The following is a 17,937-nucleotide window of genomic DNA, read 5'->3' on the forward strand; positions in this document are numbered from 1 at the left end:
ATGAACATTGATACAGAATGAACGTTACTTCCGTGTTTGTTTTGTTTTATTTATATTGCAATATTCATATACCACTTGATTGTAATAAAATCTCAAAACAGTTGCATATTTTGCATATGAGCAGAACCTGAAAAATTTAGGACCCTTTCTGATTGACCACTTGCTCTCCCCTGGGTCTGTTTTAACATCCCTCAAACACAACATAACAATGCATTTTGAATATGGTGAAGCTCACAGGAATCGTGGCGGTTTCCCTTCCGGGTCACAAAAAAATCAGGATACAATTGTAATTGAATTACCCACTGGGGAGAAAGTGCCACAGTTGACACCAGAACGAAATGTGTGGGAACAGAAGGTAAAATCTGCTCCCCATGAAAAGGTGTTAGCTTTGTTTACATTATCTTTCTAAAGCTGTGATCCATAATTCCAAATCTGCTGAACTTACTTCCATACAAATGTATTCAAAATGAGATATCAGTTAAGTGAATTTTCTCACTTTTTTTTAAAAAAAAGCCCAGATTATTGGAGATCAGGTGTGTGCTTCTACTTTACATCCAGATTCCTTTATTTTCTTTACACACTGTGTGTTGTACTTGAACAGGTTTTTTTATTCACAGTGTGAGAGATACATGACATCAGAATGAAATGCCGTAATCATTTTCTTACCTGTTTGGCATATCCTTGTAAGGTGTATTTGAGTTTCATGGCACAAGTGCCCCCAAAGAGCCACAGAGCTTGACACCGAAACACCTGTGTCCCTTGTCAAACTTGACACAAAAAGGAAACACTCTGTGTTCTTGCCAGCACATGCTGTGTTCAGAGAAGGTTTCCACTTGTCCCATTTTCTTTATATTTAGAATGGTTTGCCACAAGCACTGACAGCTACATCCTCCGGGACCTCGATGACACTTCAGTGATGGAGGATGGCAGGAAGAAACTGAACACGCTAGCACATTATAAGGTAAGAAGTGTGAATGCTCCGTGAACTTCCCTTCCTTTGGGCCTGCCTTTCCTCGGGGAGATGCCACAATTTGCTTTCTAAGCAGAATTAGCAAAAGCAAGCAGGAAGCTTGCCATAACTCCATAAGAGCTTCCGGGGAACAGACATCTGCCCTGGCGAGAAACTCGTTAATATTGCAACACATCGAGACTAATTAAACACTCTTCATGCGAAACAAGTTAGTGCTGGGGGGGAAGCTTCTTTTTCCCAATGGCTACTATCCATCCTAATTAAAATCATACCATTCCTCTTTGTTGCTGAGAGTGGTGTCAGAGTTCCCATTGGTCTCTTATGGGAGCATGGGTTCCCCCCCCCTTCCTTTCTTCTTTTGAGGAAATAATTTCATTTGAAGTTAAAGTCGAGGAATTTAAGTGTGTATTCAAAGGACTACTACGGATGTGCTTGGGCTTGGGGAAGCAACATAACACCAGCAGCGTGGCATTGTAGAGCTAGGCCCTTGTCGTCTCATTATGACGCACACACGACCCAAATCATATGGATGGCTACATATGTGAACCAGTCCTGGGTCTGTGATTGTTCCACCACAGTGTTTGGAGTAATTTCCATCAAGGAACCCACATGCAGAATGTTGTCATAACAAAAAAAAAACCTTGTGTGTCTTCTGCTGCAAGGATCTGTAAACTGGTTATTATATGTCTATCATCTCTTGTTAATGGGTCTTTCGTGAAAAATCCTCGCATGTTTTTTATCATTCTGATGTAATATTTTCCACAAGCAATTCCTCTGAAGACTCAAAACGGTGCATGCAGTGCAATCTCATACATGTTTAATCGGAAGTTGGTCCCTCTGTGTCCTTTGGGACTTGCTCCCTTCATAAGTGTGTTCAGGATTGAGGGATCCAGGATGCATCTTGATCAGGATTCCTGTTGCATTTCATTCATTTGTCCCTGCAGTAATCTTCAGATTTCCTATCAGCATGCAGACTTGCAGGCTTCTGTGTGCTCACTCACATCACAATAAATTTGTTGCAGTGTTATCAGGAAAGAGGGGAAACCTTGAAATGCATAGTCCATCTGTCCACCTATTTTCTATTGGTCTATCTATTTATTTATTTTGTATTCCCCTCACTCACAGATCCCTGAAGGTGCCTCCCTAGCTATGAGTTTAACTGATAAGAAAGATACTACTTTAAGTAGAGGTAAGCTACTACTTTTTTCCTAATAATTTATGCCTTTTGATGGGAAGGGGTTCCTTCATAAGTTGCAGACCGAAGCCAGGATTAGAGTGCCTTTCATATTGCTACTTAGAGACCGAACTGCATGCAACTCTCAGTCACTTGTGTCCATCCCCCCCCCCCAATTGTTGGGATGTTTTGTGTTTTCTTTTACAAAATGGACCATATACTACCATGTTTCACATGTAGTTTGATTCCTCGGTTGTATTTAGTATGTTTTATCAAACTAGAGCTACCATCTTTTTAAAATAATAATTCCAACAGATATAAAAGCATAATAAAACCAAACATTTAAAACTTCCCTCTACAGGGCTGCCTTCAGATGTCTTCTAAAAGTTGTATTGTTATTTATCTCCTTGACAAGGAGGGTGCTCCACATGCGAAGGCTTTTGCTATAAGGTTTACCAAGCAAAGCATTCTTGATACTAATTATTCACTAGAAACATGTTTTGTTTTTTTAAATTATAATAGTGACAGGTGTGGGCCACCCACTCCAATTTTCACGGGGACTGCAATACACTAGGATGATAAGTCTAGCCCCTCCCTCCCCAGCCACAATCCTGGCAAAAATCATCCACACTGCCGTTAGCCATAGGATAAAAGCTCCAGTTGGTGCCAACACTCTAATCGCTAGGCCAACCTAGTCCTCTTAGATTTTTGAGTGTTTGTTCATTTACTATCATTGCTCCAGCAAAACAGAAAGTTGAAGGCAGGGCTATGAGGTTTTGTACCTCATAACTCACAGGCGTGGGGAAAACCCAATAGAAACATCACTCCTGTGCAGACTCCATTTGCATATCTGCTGTAATAATGTAATGATAGTATCTCATATGATCTCCCTTCCCAACATCTATTCACATTGTTCCAGGTGTGTTTTCTCCAGGGAGGGTAGAAGCAAAAGGAAGCAGTGCTTTTCCTACTTTGACTCTGAGAGTAAAAGGAATTCGCTGCAGTAAAAATGGTTGGAAAGGGACCATACAATTTTACTAATGTTGCCATTGCCAGATTTTTAAATCTGAAAGTTCACCAAACCTTCTGGACCCTTCCTCCCAGAAACAATTTTGGATTCCTGAACCCTATGTTCCATTTTAGAAGTCCATCCTAGTGCTGTTGCACTATCTGTGTCAGAATTCAACAGCATTTCCTCCCAATCCTCCCTTTGAAAGCTCATGCCACAGTAAGCCCATTAGTCTTTAAGGAGTAACAGTGCTCTTTGGGTATTTTCACATGTGAGGCTTGCAGTGGTCCTTGCTTCATTTGGATTTGTAATACAAATCCTGCACTGGTTACTCACATTACAAATTTACTCCACTTTCTGTTCTGCATTAAAGATATAAGAAAAGAAATTGGGGGGGGCACATATTAAGCCTCACTTGTGAAGTCGTTCTTTGTTTTTTTCAGTTCAAGGTGAAAGCAATTTAATGATACTATGAAAAATTTCTACAGCTTAAAAGTAATCAACACATCATGATATTACTTTGTTATAACTGGGACTTAGCAAGATTCACATCCCTATCTCAATCACAGTGATTAAGCTACAGTAATTTATGTTGTTGAATAATACCATTCATCTGAAAGCCTTCAACGTCCACCACAGAACTGAGTAGGATTGATGGCTAGACAAAGAGACAGAAAAGCAGAGCGGAGACACTTAGTGCCCTGTTCCCTGCAGTGCATGACATTCTCTGAATGGCAGCCAGCAACCGGAGAGAGAAAAATGGGTGTCCAAACAGCAGCAAGCAGTATTTTGGCAAAGCTGGCGGGGGTGGGGACGCACCGAGGCCTGGAGCTGTACATAAATACTTTGGTCATCATCAGACTGGATGTTATGAGGTCATCCTCTTCACTGTTGCTAAATAGGCTTGTTTGTTGACCTTTGTCCTTGAATGGCTGTCATCTTCTACTTCAACGCATCAGCTGCCAATCTCCGCCCACTCCAGACACCGGGCAGAATGGCTTTTAGCTGGGTAAGTGGCCGACCAGTAGGCAGATCAAGTTTTCAGCAGTCACAATGGCCACTTGCAGAGAGAAGCTGACAAATAAAACGATGATGAAAAGAATTGAAGGTCACCGAGGAAGAGGAAAACACTACTTATTCTGCGCTATTTTGCTTTTCACTGGAAAATGAGGTCTTATAAAAGAGGGAAAGAGTCTGGAGAGGAGAGGGAAGTAGGACCTACAGTGCAACCCCACACATACCTACTCAAAACATCAGCCCTATTGAGTTCAGTGGGACTTAATTCACAGATAACGCTTAAAGATTGCAGCCTTCTGTTACAGCAGCCTCCTCTTGTAGCAAATACAGTGGTGCCAATTCACTGTAGAGATTTCAGTTTGTCCAGGTCTAATTCTCTACCACTCTATTCAAGGAACTGGCATGTGTTCCGTGATGAGGGAACAAAGGCCAAATAATGCCAGGCCTGGATGTAGCCTAGCAATTGGAGAGCAGGACTGGAAGCCAGTATCTTCTGTATTTCCTTCTCGGTTCAGCCACTGTGTCAAGTTCTCCAGTTATAAAACATGGATTTTACTACCAGATACTCATGTAAATGTCATCTGGGTCAGTTAATGTTTTGTTGGGGTATGTTACTTAAGTTCTGAGCACAGTTAAGTATATCATGTGTTATTACCTCTGATTATCCTCAGCAGCAGAAACATTCCTTCTAAGGGGGAAAAGAACTTGCTGTGGAAAGTAGCAAGCTAAGCCATTTTCTTTCATTTTCTCCAAAAAAGATTTCTTTTTTTTCTTTTTCAGTGAAAGACCTGGACACTGAAAAATACTTTCATTTGGTAAGTATCCTATTCCAAAATCAGTGTGGGATAATGACTCGCCCACTGTGGGTGGGCCAAAGATTTCTTAGTGGGTCGTTTCCCTCTCTTTCCTCCGTAAGGAAATGTCTGTTTGGGAATTGGACCCACACACACAAGGAGTGTGTGTGTGTGTGTGTGTGTGTGTGTGTGTACAAATGACATGGTACGGGTAAATCACTGTTCACACACAAATCGCAACAGCTTTATGCAAACATGTGGAAATAATTACTTAACCGGAATAGTTTGATAGGTGGGTGGGTGGGTGGCTGGTCTGGTCCAATGAAATTTGCCAAGTGTGTTTGTTATGAAACAAACCTCCACCTTTCCTTCCCCCACCTCACATCAGTTTAGCAATGTGCAATGAAAGGGCAGCAATGCTGCACATAGTTTATTGTCAAAGACAAATCTAGGAATGTTTTCCATATGTGCAGCATATGCCGACTGATGCATTTGTCAGCTGGCCAGCTTGTTGGCCCAGGATCAGACCCACCAAGGGGGGTGCGTTTGAGACCCTTGTGGTTCCTGCATTGTTTGTGTAATAAGATAATAATTGAACACACATTATGTTTGGCAGAGAGAAGGGGAGAACTCAATTTTTCATCTTAATCTCAGTCATAATCTTACATATATTTCTAATGTATTTTACCTTTATGATGACTGCCAATTACCAGAAGGGAAAGGGAACATTGTGTCTGGTGATGTTTTAGACAGCTGAATTCATTGCAAACTGAATCTATGGCAAAATCATTCATTCATTAAGGTGGAGGGCGGTGGAAAGGAATCAAGCAGCACAGCTGGCAAACAGTACAATTGGTGTTTTCTCATATATATATATATTGTTCCAGTACTCATAATATGCATAATATGAATTGTCTGGTTTATAGCATGGGCTAACAGTCTTTTCTTCTTCTAACACAAATGCTTTATTAGCATTTATATCAAAACATTCATTTTAACCATGTATAACCCTGTCTTTCTGCAATTGTTCAGGTCCTTCCCACAGATGACCTGAATGAGAGTAAGAAATCTCATCGACAGAGTCACAGAAAAAAAGTCCTCCCTGAAATCTACCTGACCAGATTGCTGTCCACAAAGGTAGGATACATTATGGCTGTGCTGAGTGTGAAGAATGGTGACTGTCACTGGTGTGAATCAGCACAAATTAAACTCTTGAAGAAGCATCCCGTCTCTGGCTTTTGATGACCAATACCCAGAATAGCCAAATTCATTCATCAAAAATGGACAGAATGCTTATAGTGGGATCCTGGGCATGAGTATTCAAAAAATAAACAAATGGGAGGTTACTCCCAGCTAATATGCATAGGACTGCAGCCTTCGACAATGGAGCCTACTTCTGAATAAACAAGTTTAGGATTGTAGAGCTAGTTTACCAACTCAGATCAGCAGGCCTTAAAGATCCTTTACTTAGAATGCTTTATTAATGGGGAAAGGATTTTGGTTCTTTCCTTGCAGGGCCCTCAAAGTGGAACCACACAGAATATGCCAGTGTGGCTTAGTTACTGGGACTGCATCTGTATTTTGTACCTCATAATATTATGCTTTATTGTAATGTTTTGAGGGCCTGGGAAAAAAGGGAATTCCCAACAGCCAGTTGGTTTAGGTGAATGCACTTCAGGAGTGTGCCAGGGTGTGGCTTGAATTGGAGAAAATGGTGCTTAACCCTTCCATGCTGCTTTCCCTCTATAATTCACACTCACTCAGCCACCTTTCCATCATGGGTTTCAAGATACTAATTTGTGAAGTTTGTTCTTTTAAATAAACAAAACCCCAAAAGAGTGGCTTATAAATTTTGAATAAATAAAAATAGTTGTGATAGTGAAAATCAGTAGTTGAGGAAAAGGAAGGGCACCCACCCCTCTCTGCTTCACACCCCTCTCTGCTTCAAATCAGCTCCTTGAAAAGTATGTTTGTTGATTAGAAGTGACGATCACATGGAATCATGGAATTGTAGAGTTGGAAGGAACCATGATGGTACTCCTGCAATGCATGTAATAGGTAAAGGTAAAGGTACCCCTGCCCGTACGGGCCAGTCTTGCCAGACTCTAGGGTTGTGCGCCCATCTCACTCTATAGGCCGGGGGCGAGCGCTGTCCGCAGACACTTCCGGGTCACGTGGCCAGCATGACAAGCTGCATCTGGCGAGCCAGCGCAGCACACGGAACGGCGTTTACCTTCCCGCTAGTAAGCGGTCCCTATTTATCTACTTGCACCCGGGGGTGCTTTCGAACTGCTAGGTTGGCAGGCGCTGGGACCGAGCAACGGGAGCGCACCCTGCCGCGGGGATTCGAACCGCCGACCTTTCGATCGGCAAGTCCTAGGCACTGAGGCTTTAACCCACAGCGCCACCCGCGTCCCTATGCTATATATATATATATATATATGCAGGTTTTGGTGTCCTCGGGTGTCTTCCCGTGTAAAAGTTGGGGTGTCTAGGCGACGTTTCGACGAGGTCTCACTCGTCATCTTCAGGCTGGTGCTTTCGGCTTCTTGTTACTGGAACAGAGCAGGATCTCAGTGTTTGAGTTCCTATAAATACTGTTGAGGGGTGTGGTGTATAGCCTCCAATGTTCTGGGCAGAGAGGAAGTTCCCAGGCTAGTGTGCCTTTTCTTCTTTTGTTCCTTAATTGCTTGAGGGATATCTTGAGTGATTTCTTGAGTGATATCCTGAGTACCACTTAGGTGGGTCATTAGGTATGGATTAGTTGCTAAAGCCTTTGTGTCTTGACCTCTTGAACTTTGTGAAGAGTTTTTCTGAGAAGATGGCTGTACTGCATTTAGTTGTGCTCTGGCTTGGCTTCGTGTATAGGGGCGAGCTATGGGATCACCCCTCTCACCGGTCATCGCAAACCTGTACATGGAACACTTTGAAACCAATGCTTTAGACAAGTCAGAACACAAACCCAAACTTTGGCTCAGATATGTTGACGACACCTTTGTAATTTGGCCACACGGGAAGGAAAAACTGGACAGCTTCCTCACACATCTCAACAGCCTACACCCCAAAATACAATTCACTATGGAAATAGAAGCCAACAACCAACTTCCCTTCCTTGACGTCCTAATCTACAAAAAACCTGATGGCTCCCTAGGACACACTATCTACCGGAAAAAAACACACACCAACCGCTACTTACATGCACAATCACACCACCACCCTGCACAAATAAACTCCGTAGCCAAGACTCTCATCTCCAGAACCAAACGCCTGGCTGACAAAGACCACTTGACAACTGAGTTACAGAATCTCTCAAATGTGTTAATTGCCAATGGATACCAGCAAAACAGGGTTACGAAGCTAATCCAAAAAGAAACACCCCCCAAAAACCAAGACACAGAAGAAAACAATGGCATGGCCCTCCTTCCTTATATCAAGGGCACTACAGATAAAATTAGCAAAATCCTCCATAAACACAATATCAAAACAGCCTTTTGCGCCAACCAAAAAATAGCCAATATCCTCAGAAACCCCAAGGATAAAATCCAGTTGGAAAACCAAGGGGTCTATGAAATACCCTGCAAAGTCTGCCCAGCCACGTACATTGGACAAACAAACAGACGAATAAATGCACGTATCGCAGAACACAAGAATGCCGTCAAAAAAGAAGAAAAAACTTCCTCTCTTTTCCAACACATGAAAGAAACAGGACACGAAATTAATTTTGCAGATTCCAAATTGCTCTCTAACATGGAACATCACCACAAGAGAATAATCATGGAAGCCATCGAGATAGAGAAACACCCTCACAACATGAACAAGCGTGACGACACATCCCGCTTGCCAGACATCTGGAAATTAGCCCTCCCCACAAAAACTGACACCAGATCCAGAGGCACACAGAACGCCATCACCAATCAACCACACCAGACCCAAACCCAGACCCTCTCCACAGATAAATTACAGACACCATCCAGTAGCCAAACCATGGTGGCACCTCCGGATGCTGCACCCCCCTGCAATCCCTACACAGATCTGGCTGGCACAGGCCACAAAACCACAGCTCGCCCCTATACACGAAGCCAAGCCAGAGCACAACTAAATGCAGTACAGCCATCTTCTCAGAAAAACTCTTCACAAAGTTCAAGAGGTCAAGACACAAAGGCTTTAGCAACTAATCCATACCTAATGACCCACCTAAGTGGTACTCAGGATATCACTCAAGAAATCACTCAAGATATCCCTCAAGCAATTAAGGAACAAAAGAAGAAAAGGCACACTAGCCTGGGAACTTCCTCTCTGCCCAGAACATTGGAGGCTATACACCACACCCCTCAACAGTATTTATAGGAACTCAAACACTGAGATCCTACTCTGTTCCAGTAACAAGAAGCCGAAAGCACCAGCCTGAAGATGACGAGTGAGACCTCGTCGAAACGTCGCCTAGACACCCCAACTTTTACACGGGAAGACACCCGAGGACACCAAAACCTGCATTCCTGTACCCGTGAAAATCTACGAAAGCATATATATATTATATATATATATATATATATATATATATATATATATATACACACACAAACACTATATATATACTACTATGCATGTAATAGTAGTGCGTATAACACTTAGTTAGGTCTTCCACATACTAACAAATGACTTAACATAAGGATATATGGATTGGGCAGGCAGATTAGTAAAGAAAAAAGGTATGTGGATATTTGCAAGGCTGGACTATAACATGAGAGAAAAGCTTAATTTGCTGTTTCTTACTAACTTACATTATTCACAGTGTAGTTCTCAAAATACCGGTGACACAAGTGGAGCTTTCAAGCACTCGCATGTCATTAATTCTGCTTCTTGTTTTGTCGCTTAAATGGGACCTGAACACTATGGGAAATAGGACTGTAGTTCTTAAAGTCCGCAAGGATTTCACATGTTGGGGTGTCAGATAAAGTGCTAAACCTCAATGGAGTCTGAGGCAGCCTAGGAGTGCCTGATGCAGCAGTGGAGAAGAACCGTCCAGTTTGCATTGAGAAACTCGACTTACAACATCAGACCATTGCTCTTAACAGACTTGGACACAGAGCTTGGCTTTAAGCCAGCCTGTAATTCCAGTGCTTTGTGATTCATAATTGGAGGAGAGATCATAAGAGTTGCCAGGGGTCTGTAGCTTTTCCCACTGTTTACCACACAGAACAATCACAGATGTGCTCTTGGATTCCAGCAACAGAGAAGGAGATTCTCCGTGCCAAGAGAGATTAAATGCAAACTAAAGCTAATTATATCACAGTGCACAGAATTAACCCGTCCTCCATTCCAGGCTCTTATTTTTGCCTCATTCTTCAATCGTTCTATAGCAAGATTTCTTCAATTTAGTTTTAAAAAGAAATAGTCATATCTCATCAGCATCTTTGCCACCACAGTTGCCGCTTTCTTAAACCAACTTGAATGTTCTTCTTTTTTGAGGGCACACTACAAAAATTCCTGGATGACTTATTCAAAGCCATTCTGAGTTTCCGAGATGACAAACCTCCTCTGGCTATCAAGTATTTCTTTGATTTCCTGGAAGAGCAAGCAGAAAAGAGAGGGATCTCTGACCCAGACACATTGCACATTTGGAAAACAAACAGGTTGGGAATAGAATTTTCAATCCTTTTGCCTTGAATGAACACATACTTCTAAAAAAAACCTTGTATTTCAAAATAACCATGGCTTATATTATTTATCACTAGAATTATTAATAAGAATATGCAGTGAGGGGGCTGGAATACTTAAGTGTCCAGACCCAGAAAGATTGAGGAGGAGAGGGCATGGAGTAAATCATACTAAGCGGGCAACAGACATTTTATGTGTGCAACATCTGAGGTGCAAGACAGCCTGATCGGAATAAATAAACAAAAGGGGAGAACTTCCTGTAATTATAAGTATGCTTATGGTTGAGCACATCTCGTTGATTTCCATTGTAGTTTCTCAGGAGACAGCATATACAGAAAAGGAAATGGCGGGAAATGGCAAGGGAACAGAAAATAGCTTCAGGTCTGCTCAGCAGTGGAACGTATATCCTCCTCAGAGAATATTAAAGAGATGCCTTTCAAGTTGTCGCAGGGGAAACAACCATTCCAGCTCAAAAATAAATCAAAATTGAGTGTCAGCAAGTTTTCATATAAATATAGGCTACCACAAATATTTGTGCAAATGCAGAGAGCTCTACAGATTCACTGTATTTGAGGACAACTGTAAACAGACTTGTCAAAGCTGAAGAACAGACTCTGTTGGTTTATAGGTAACATAAACCATTTGGCAGTGATCAATAGGGTTCTCTCCCACTCCCAATTAGTTATACAGTATCTCTCCTAAATAAGTAGGTACTCATAGCAAAGCTCTTCAGGGGCAGATACACCCATGTTTTTTGACAACCGTGTCAGCAGTTTGGGCTGAAAAGCCAAGAGATTAATGACCCATAGCACCCTATATGTTTGAAGGGAGGAGTATTCACTGAATCTTGTGCTCCTTCTCTCCATGCCACAGCAGTTTCTTTCCACGTCATTTTCTGAGCAGTAATGGAGCAACCTCTGCTAACATTGAAATAACTGTCAGCAGATAAATAACCTGTGTTTTCATAAACACAGGAAAATTAGAATCCAGGAAGAAAGCATGACGGTCAGATGATATCATACATCAATCCAGAACCCTACTGCACTATTCAGATTCAGCAGTTTATATTTTAATACAGTGGTACCTCGGGTTAAGTATTTAATTCGTTCTGGGGGTCCATTCTTAACCTGAAATTGTTCTTAACCTGAAGCACCACTTTAGCTAATGGGGCCTCCTGCTGCTGCTGCTGCTGCACCACTGGAGCACGATTTCTGTTCTCATCCTGAAACAAAGTTCTTAACCTGAGGTACTATTTCTGGGTTAATGGAGTCTGTAACCTGAAATGTATGTAACCCAAAGCGTATGTAACCCAAGGTACCACTGTACTCCCATAGACCTAAGTTGTTTCCATTACGCTGTAATGGAGAGATGAGAGAATGATAACCATTTACATCTATTTTGCAGCCTACCTCTGAGGTTTTGGGTCAACATTCTGAAGAACCCCCAGTTTGTTTTTGACATCGACAAAACGGACCACATAGATGCCTGCCTTTCTGTAATAGCCCAGGCCTTTATCGATGCCTGTTCCATCTCTGACCTGCAATTGGGCAAGGTACATTACTGCCAATAAGGACTTCTTTTTCCTTTGCTTTCCTCACAAATATTTCCTTTCTGTTTGTTTGCAATGCAGCTAGTGTCGGCTTAGCCAAGAATACTAGGGGAATGAATCTGGCCATTGTGGGCAGCCGGCAAAATGAGAATTATATGATGGCACTTTAAGCTTTCTTCCATTTCATTGTTATTAAATGTAGCTGTGTCAGATGTGTTATCAGTACAGCAGTGCTAATGGCACAAATCACTCATGATAAATTGTCCGGCTCATACCGCTCAAATGAATTGCCATCCAGACATTTTAAACACTTTTTGAGTGATCAGCTCCTGCAGCAGACAGGTCAGCTTTGTCACCGAAAGACCTGAGATCTGCTGTGGGGTAAAAAGCAGTGGAGCTGCATGGCCATTGGCAGCCTGGAATTTGAGACTGCTTCAGCAAGTACATGTAAGGGCACAATCCTGCCATAGGTTCCTGCCAATGGGGCAACTCAAAAATAGACTGTAGCTTAGGAGAGTAAACATGGATCAACCCCTTTTCAGGCTTCTTGCTTGGCCTGGGATAAGAGAGCAGGTTTGGCAGCTACACATTTTGGGAGTGTTTCTGGATAAACAGGTGGTTGTGTACAGGAGTTCCTTTTGCTCATCTTTGGTTTGCTAACTATAGACTATTCTGTCTGTCAGTCAGTCTGTCAGTGAGACTATATAGATATATAGATAATTTATTGCGGTCAGAGACAAGCTTATAAAACACACTTGGGGGTACAATCCCAGAAGGAAAACAAACATTTAAAACAATGTACAACAATAAATTTAAAATTTATAAATGTGATAAGCGTATATTGTAGAAGGGTGTTCTTGCCACAGTTACACATGCATATGTCTCTTCAAGATTAAGCTACTATATTGCCCTTGAATAGTGTCCGGGAGCTTCCATTGGTGCAAAATGCAAAACTGTTGCTGACAGGAGCCCAGTCTTTTGACCATAGAGCAATGATATCCTGTTTGCTTCCTGGCCCAAGCTGAGGGTGCTGCCTTGTACAGTATGGGACCAGAATATCTGAAAGATCACCTGAACCTACCAGCACAGTACAGTCATCTGAAGATGCCTTATCCTGACATGTTGTAACACATGGAGATAACGGGGACTTTTCCATGGCAACTCTTAGATTATGGTACCCAGAAATCCCAGCATTGTATGCCAGTTTGTGCATTGGAAGTGGCAGACCTTGTTTAAGTGTGATATTTCTGGTATTCCAAGGTCATCTCAGCATTTTGTAGTTTGAACAAGCAACACTAAAAGTGGAGTTTCAGGTTGAAGTGTTGACTTAAAATTATTTCCACTCTGTTGAAATAAAGAACACCACAGTTTGGTGTGGCAAATTGTCTTTTTTTATGCCAAATTCCTTACAAAGGTTGTGACAAAAATGAACCTCTCTTTGTTAGGATGATTGATACTTTGTGCTAAAGACACTTTAACAGTCATGGCACCCTTTTGGAAATCTCTTGTTTGCCTCCTGCCGGCCTAAATTCTTTCACAAAGATAAGTCAGTGGCAGGGAAAGGAAGATCCCCCAAGGTGAGAGACTGGGAAAAGAACGGGAAGCTCCCAGGTGAGAGCTGGGAGGGTCCACCACTCTGTGTGTGACAAAGGCTAAGAGCTACTTTTGAGACAGGACTCTGTATTTTCTTTTTGTTTTTATTTAGCTTAGTTTCCCTTATTGTATTATAATTTCTTTTTTAAAAAATAATCATGTGGGGGGGGGGGGAGATAAGGCAGAAGCAGTAATTTGGGAATCAATATATATCATACCAATGCTAGATCTCTTGGAAATAAGGGGTGGGGGAAACATACGTACTCCACTCTCTCCTTGTTTCTTGTCTAAGTAGGTAGATGTTATGTACCGTATTCTAATGGAATCCAGGAAGCTTCCTAACCACAGGAAGCCTGAAGCTGATTTATGGGATGCATCTCTGAGTTTTACAACCATTAATTATAACAAAGGCCTGTTTGGCATTGTTCCACATTTTAGCCAGAATAGAACCAAATGGGACCATCTTGTATATGTACTTCCTTTATATGCTCAGCAGTGGGCTTTGATCCTCTCATTTTTTAATACATCATCATCCTCTCTTTTTTGTTACTTACACTGTTTTGTCCTTGAGAAGTCGAGAGAGTGTCCCCATTTTCCTAGAGAGACTGCCTGACCAATTGGCTCATGTTTTAAAAGGAGCTTAGTGTCCAGTTAAGCAGATTGATAGCTCGCAGAATCCAGGCTGGAATAGACTCAAAAGTCTCTAGGCTCTTTTAGAGATTCTTCCTATATATTCTTCTCAGGCCTTATCACTGTAATAATAAACGATCGCTCTGCTGGTGGTGGAACGGATTTAGACCACCGTTTATTCATGAGAGATTCTTACATGGTTATGAAGGAAACCGTCAACAATAGGAACCATGCAGCAGGAAACCCCTCTTTGTGTATGTGCCATGTTTAGCTGCGGATATCTGCAAAACAAGTTATAGTGCGAAAGTTTGAGGCTAAAGCATAGTAATGCAGTAATGATAAAGATATTCTGATCTAGCTCACTTGTCCTGTTCCAGGAGGAGAGAGTTGCAAGCTGTGCAGTCAGGACACAAAACTGTATCATGGGAACTCATAAGGCCATATACTACTTGGCACAGACTTTGATCTTGCTCCTGAAGCTTGCTCCTAAAAATATATATTTATATGAGGCAGTTCTAGCAGGATAAAGGCTGTGCCAAGTAGTATATGGCCTTATGAGTTCCCATATTTTTAGGAGCAAGCTTCAGGAGCAAGATCAATCTCTAAAGCAGGAAGGGTGTGTGTGTGTGTGTGTGTGTTATATTGTTCTCTTTATGACTCTGCTGAGTTTGGTGTTGACATTTGAAACTTTCTAGCATAAATAAATTTTATTAGGGAATGTTGTAAATCACATACGTCTCAATGCTGGCCCGTCTGCAGTGAATGCACAGCAGAGCTGCAGTGCAGAGAGGGCCCATGCAAACCACTGCAGCTGAGCATTCCCCTTTGCACACTGGGAACCGCTTTGCCCAGAGAGATTAACACGAGGTGACATTGTAATGAGATGTGTCGGTTGTGTATGTTTGGGTTTCTGAACATTTTTGCATCTGTTATGAAACATCTACAGTTTTTCCTTGTCAAACCCTAAGTCAGGACAGAAAACGGGTCGGCTGGGGTCAGACAGCAGATGGAAATGGTTTCAAAGAATACAACAGCATAAAAGGCGGCATTGTGGAGTAAAGTGGGGGAAATAAACCCCATGCATCAAAATACAGTGACATGTGTTCATAATACGTCATTATTTTACTGGACCCAGTTCTCCCCACCCCAATGATTTAAAAGCTGCTAACTTCAGTCAAGTACCTCACTAGACTTATCTAAAGGACCCTGACCCCTCATTTCATGGGGTCTTAAAGTTCTTTTCTTTCTTTTTTTAATCCACAGTAAGTAGGAACACTGGTGGATTGAGCTAAGAAACAGAGCTGGAGACTGATGCGGCTGGTCAGTTTTTAATGTGGGCAGCTTCACTTGCATTTTTACAGATCTAACTAAGGCAGTGTAAATGCCCTTACTCCTCCTTGCAGTATTGGCAAATAGTGAGAGGCAAACCCAGTTTCTGTGTAATGTTGGCAATATGTTGATAACATAAGCTCTTTAGCCCTTCCACATGAAGCTTCTGGTGGGTCATCTAGAAGCCGGACAGCTTTGGCATTTGCTGTTGCAGGTACACATGTCAGCAAATGATCCTGGTTAATTACATGTATTACACACTGCAATATACATGCACAGTTACATTGTATTTACCAATACAGTGGTTTCAATGGGTTTTATCCAGTGAAGCCATCCCACTAGCACACTGGGACTTCCCCCATGTCTCCCCAGTCACACACACACACAATCTACTCTGGAGGATTGGAGGAACTTCGGAAACAGACTCGGGGAGGGCAGAGAGGGAGGCATGCAAGGAGAGGAAGTCTTGTTGTGCAGGTGAAAATCATTGAGGTAACAGGAGGACTTTGTTGGATACAACCTCATGCCTTGAATGTGCTATTGCATGTCTCTGTTTTAAAGGGCAAGGTGCATATAATTAAGTTTCTTCCTTAAGGTTGTATATTCTGTTCTTAAACTGATGCCAATATTATGCCCACTAAGGATCAGATAGCAAGGGAACTAATCATTAAGTCAGTGAAATAATGGATTCTTCCTGTTCTTCTCTCTCTAGGACTCGCCTACAAATAAACTGCTGTACGCCAAGGAGATTCCGGAGTATAGAAAAATAGTGCAGAGGTATTACAAACAGATCCATGATATGCCACCTCTCAGTGAACAGGAAATGAATGCACACTTGGCAGAGGAATCCAGGGTAAGAAATCAGCTCTGCCACTCAGAGCAATAGCTTATGACATCAGCATCCCATATTGTGGGAGCAAATGTTTTTAGTCATGTCCAATATATAGAACATTGACTTCAAATCTACATAAAGATATTTTTAAGTTCTGTAGCCAAAAGATGCTAAGTGATATTATTTAGAGTAACATGGAGGATCAAACAAATCCATGTGTGAGCCAAAGCAAGTATAAATCAAGAGATTGACCTTGGTTTCATTTTTTTCCTCCTGCAACTCTGAAGTTATGTATGTCACATATTAATTAACTAACTTAGAAGAGAACCAGAGTTCAAATATGCTGATGTTAGCTTACAGCGCAATGAAATCCAAGTACCATTTTAGTGTAATTGATTTCCGTCAAACAGGATGGATATCATTTTGTGTATGTTGATTAATAGTCTCCCCCTGTTTGTTTTATCCTTTATGAAGAAATATCGGAATGAGTTTAACACCAATGTTGCCATGACTGAAATTTACAAATATGCCAAGAGATACCGCAATCAGGTAAGCATCTTTCTTCGCTGTTTCCCTTTTAGTTGCCAATTTACATGACCTTGTGCTGTTGACCCAGGTTGAATGCAAACAGGCTCTGTTTGCACGGATGGTTGAAACAGTCGTATGAAATTTCAACACGTGCCCTCTGCACTGAAGCTTTACTGCAAGTCCAGATCCTTGTTCTTCAGTGCATGGTCTTATCAAGTCACTGACAACCAGCTATCAGAAAGATTTTTCTTATTGTGTCAGTGATGCAGACCAGAGATGGAGAACCAATTTGAGCCTAAGTGCTGAATTCAGATTTGGCCAACCTTCTACGGCACACATTGCAGTGGTGGGACAGGGGTAAATGCAACCTCTCAAAAGAAAAAGCACATACTTTTATTTCCCCTCTCCCCAATGTCACAAACACATGCACCAGGCATGCAGGCACACCGCACACTCTCCCTTTCTGTGTCTCTCACACACATGCCGGCAGCCACACACTTTCACACACAGGCACACAATCATCCATGCATACACAAGTGTTCAGCATTTGCAGCCCACTCCAGGCCATGGGATGGGAGTATCTAGAAAGATCTGTAAAGAGCAAGCAGAGGGATTTTATCTCCCAATCTGAGCTCCTAAGCATGGCAGAGATAATACAAGGCAGCATTTCTCTACCCACAGCTTCCAGTCAATGCCAGGGTGGATCATAGAATTGTAGAGTTGGAATGTATCCCCTGCAATGCAGGAATCACAACATGTGATGTGGCCTGTGGCTCCCCCATTTGGCCCACAAGGCCATTTCTGCCAAGCCACACCCACCTCAGTACTGGGAAAGCTGGCCTTGTGGGGGAGCC

At 42.1% G+C, this 17,937-nt stretch overlaps 1 protein-coding gene across 1 annotated transcript in view; it reads left to right on the plus strand.

Annotated features, from left to right (window-relative positions):
- PLXND1 (plexin D1) overlaps positions 1–17,937 on the plus strand; it is a 157,615-nt gene that overhangs the window by 134,509 nt on the left and 5,169 nt on the right. Inside the window, exons 28-35 of the mRNA XM_028719286.2 lie at positions 858–961; positions 2,096–2,159; positions 4,951–4,985; positions 5,997–6,101; positions 10,434–10,597; positions 12,027–12,174; positions 16,436–16,576; positions 17,030–17,104. Of these exons, the coding sequence (XP_028575119.2) occupies positions 858–961; positions 2,096–2,159; positions 4,951–4,985; positions 5,997–6,101; positions 10,434–10,597; positions 12,027–12,174; positions 16,436–16,576; positions 17,030–17,104 (836 nt within the window). The remainder of the gene's footprint in view (positions 1–857; positions 962–2,095; positions 2,160–4,950; positions 4,986–5,996; positions 6,102–10,433; positions 10,598–12,026; positions 12,175–16,435; positions 16,577–17,029; positions 17,105–17,937) is intronic.

Source organism: Podarcis muralis, chromosome 2 (genome assembly GCF_964188315.1).
Source record: "Podarcis muralis chromosome 2, rPodMur119.hap1.1, whole genome shotgun sequence".
NCBI lineage: Eukaryota > Metazoa > Chordata > Lepidosauria > Squamata > Lacertidae > Podarcis > Podarcis muralis.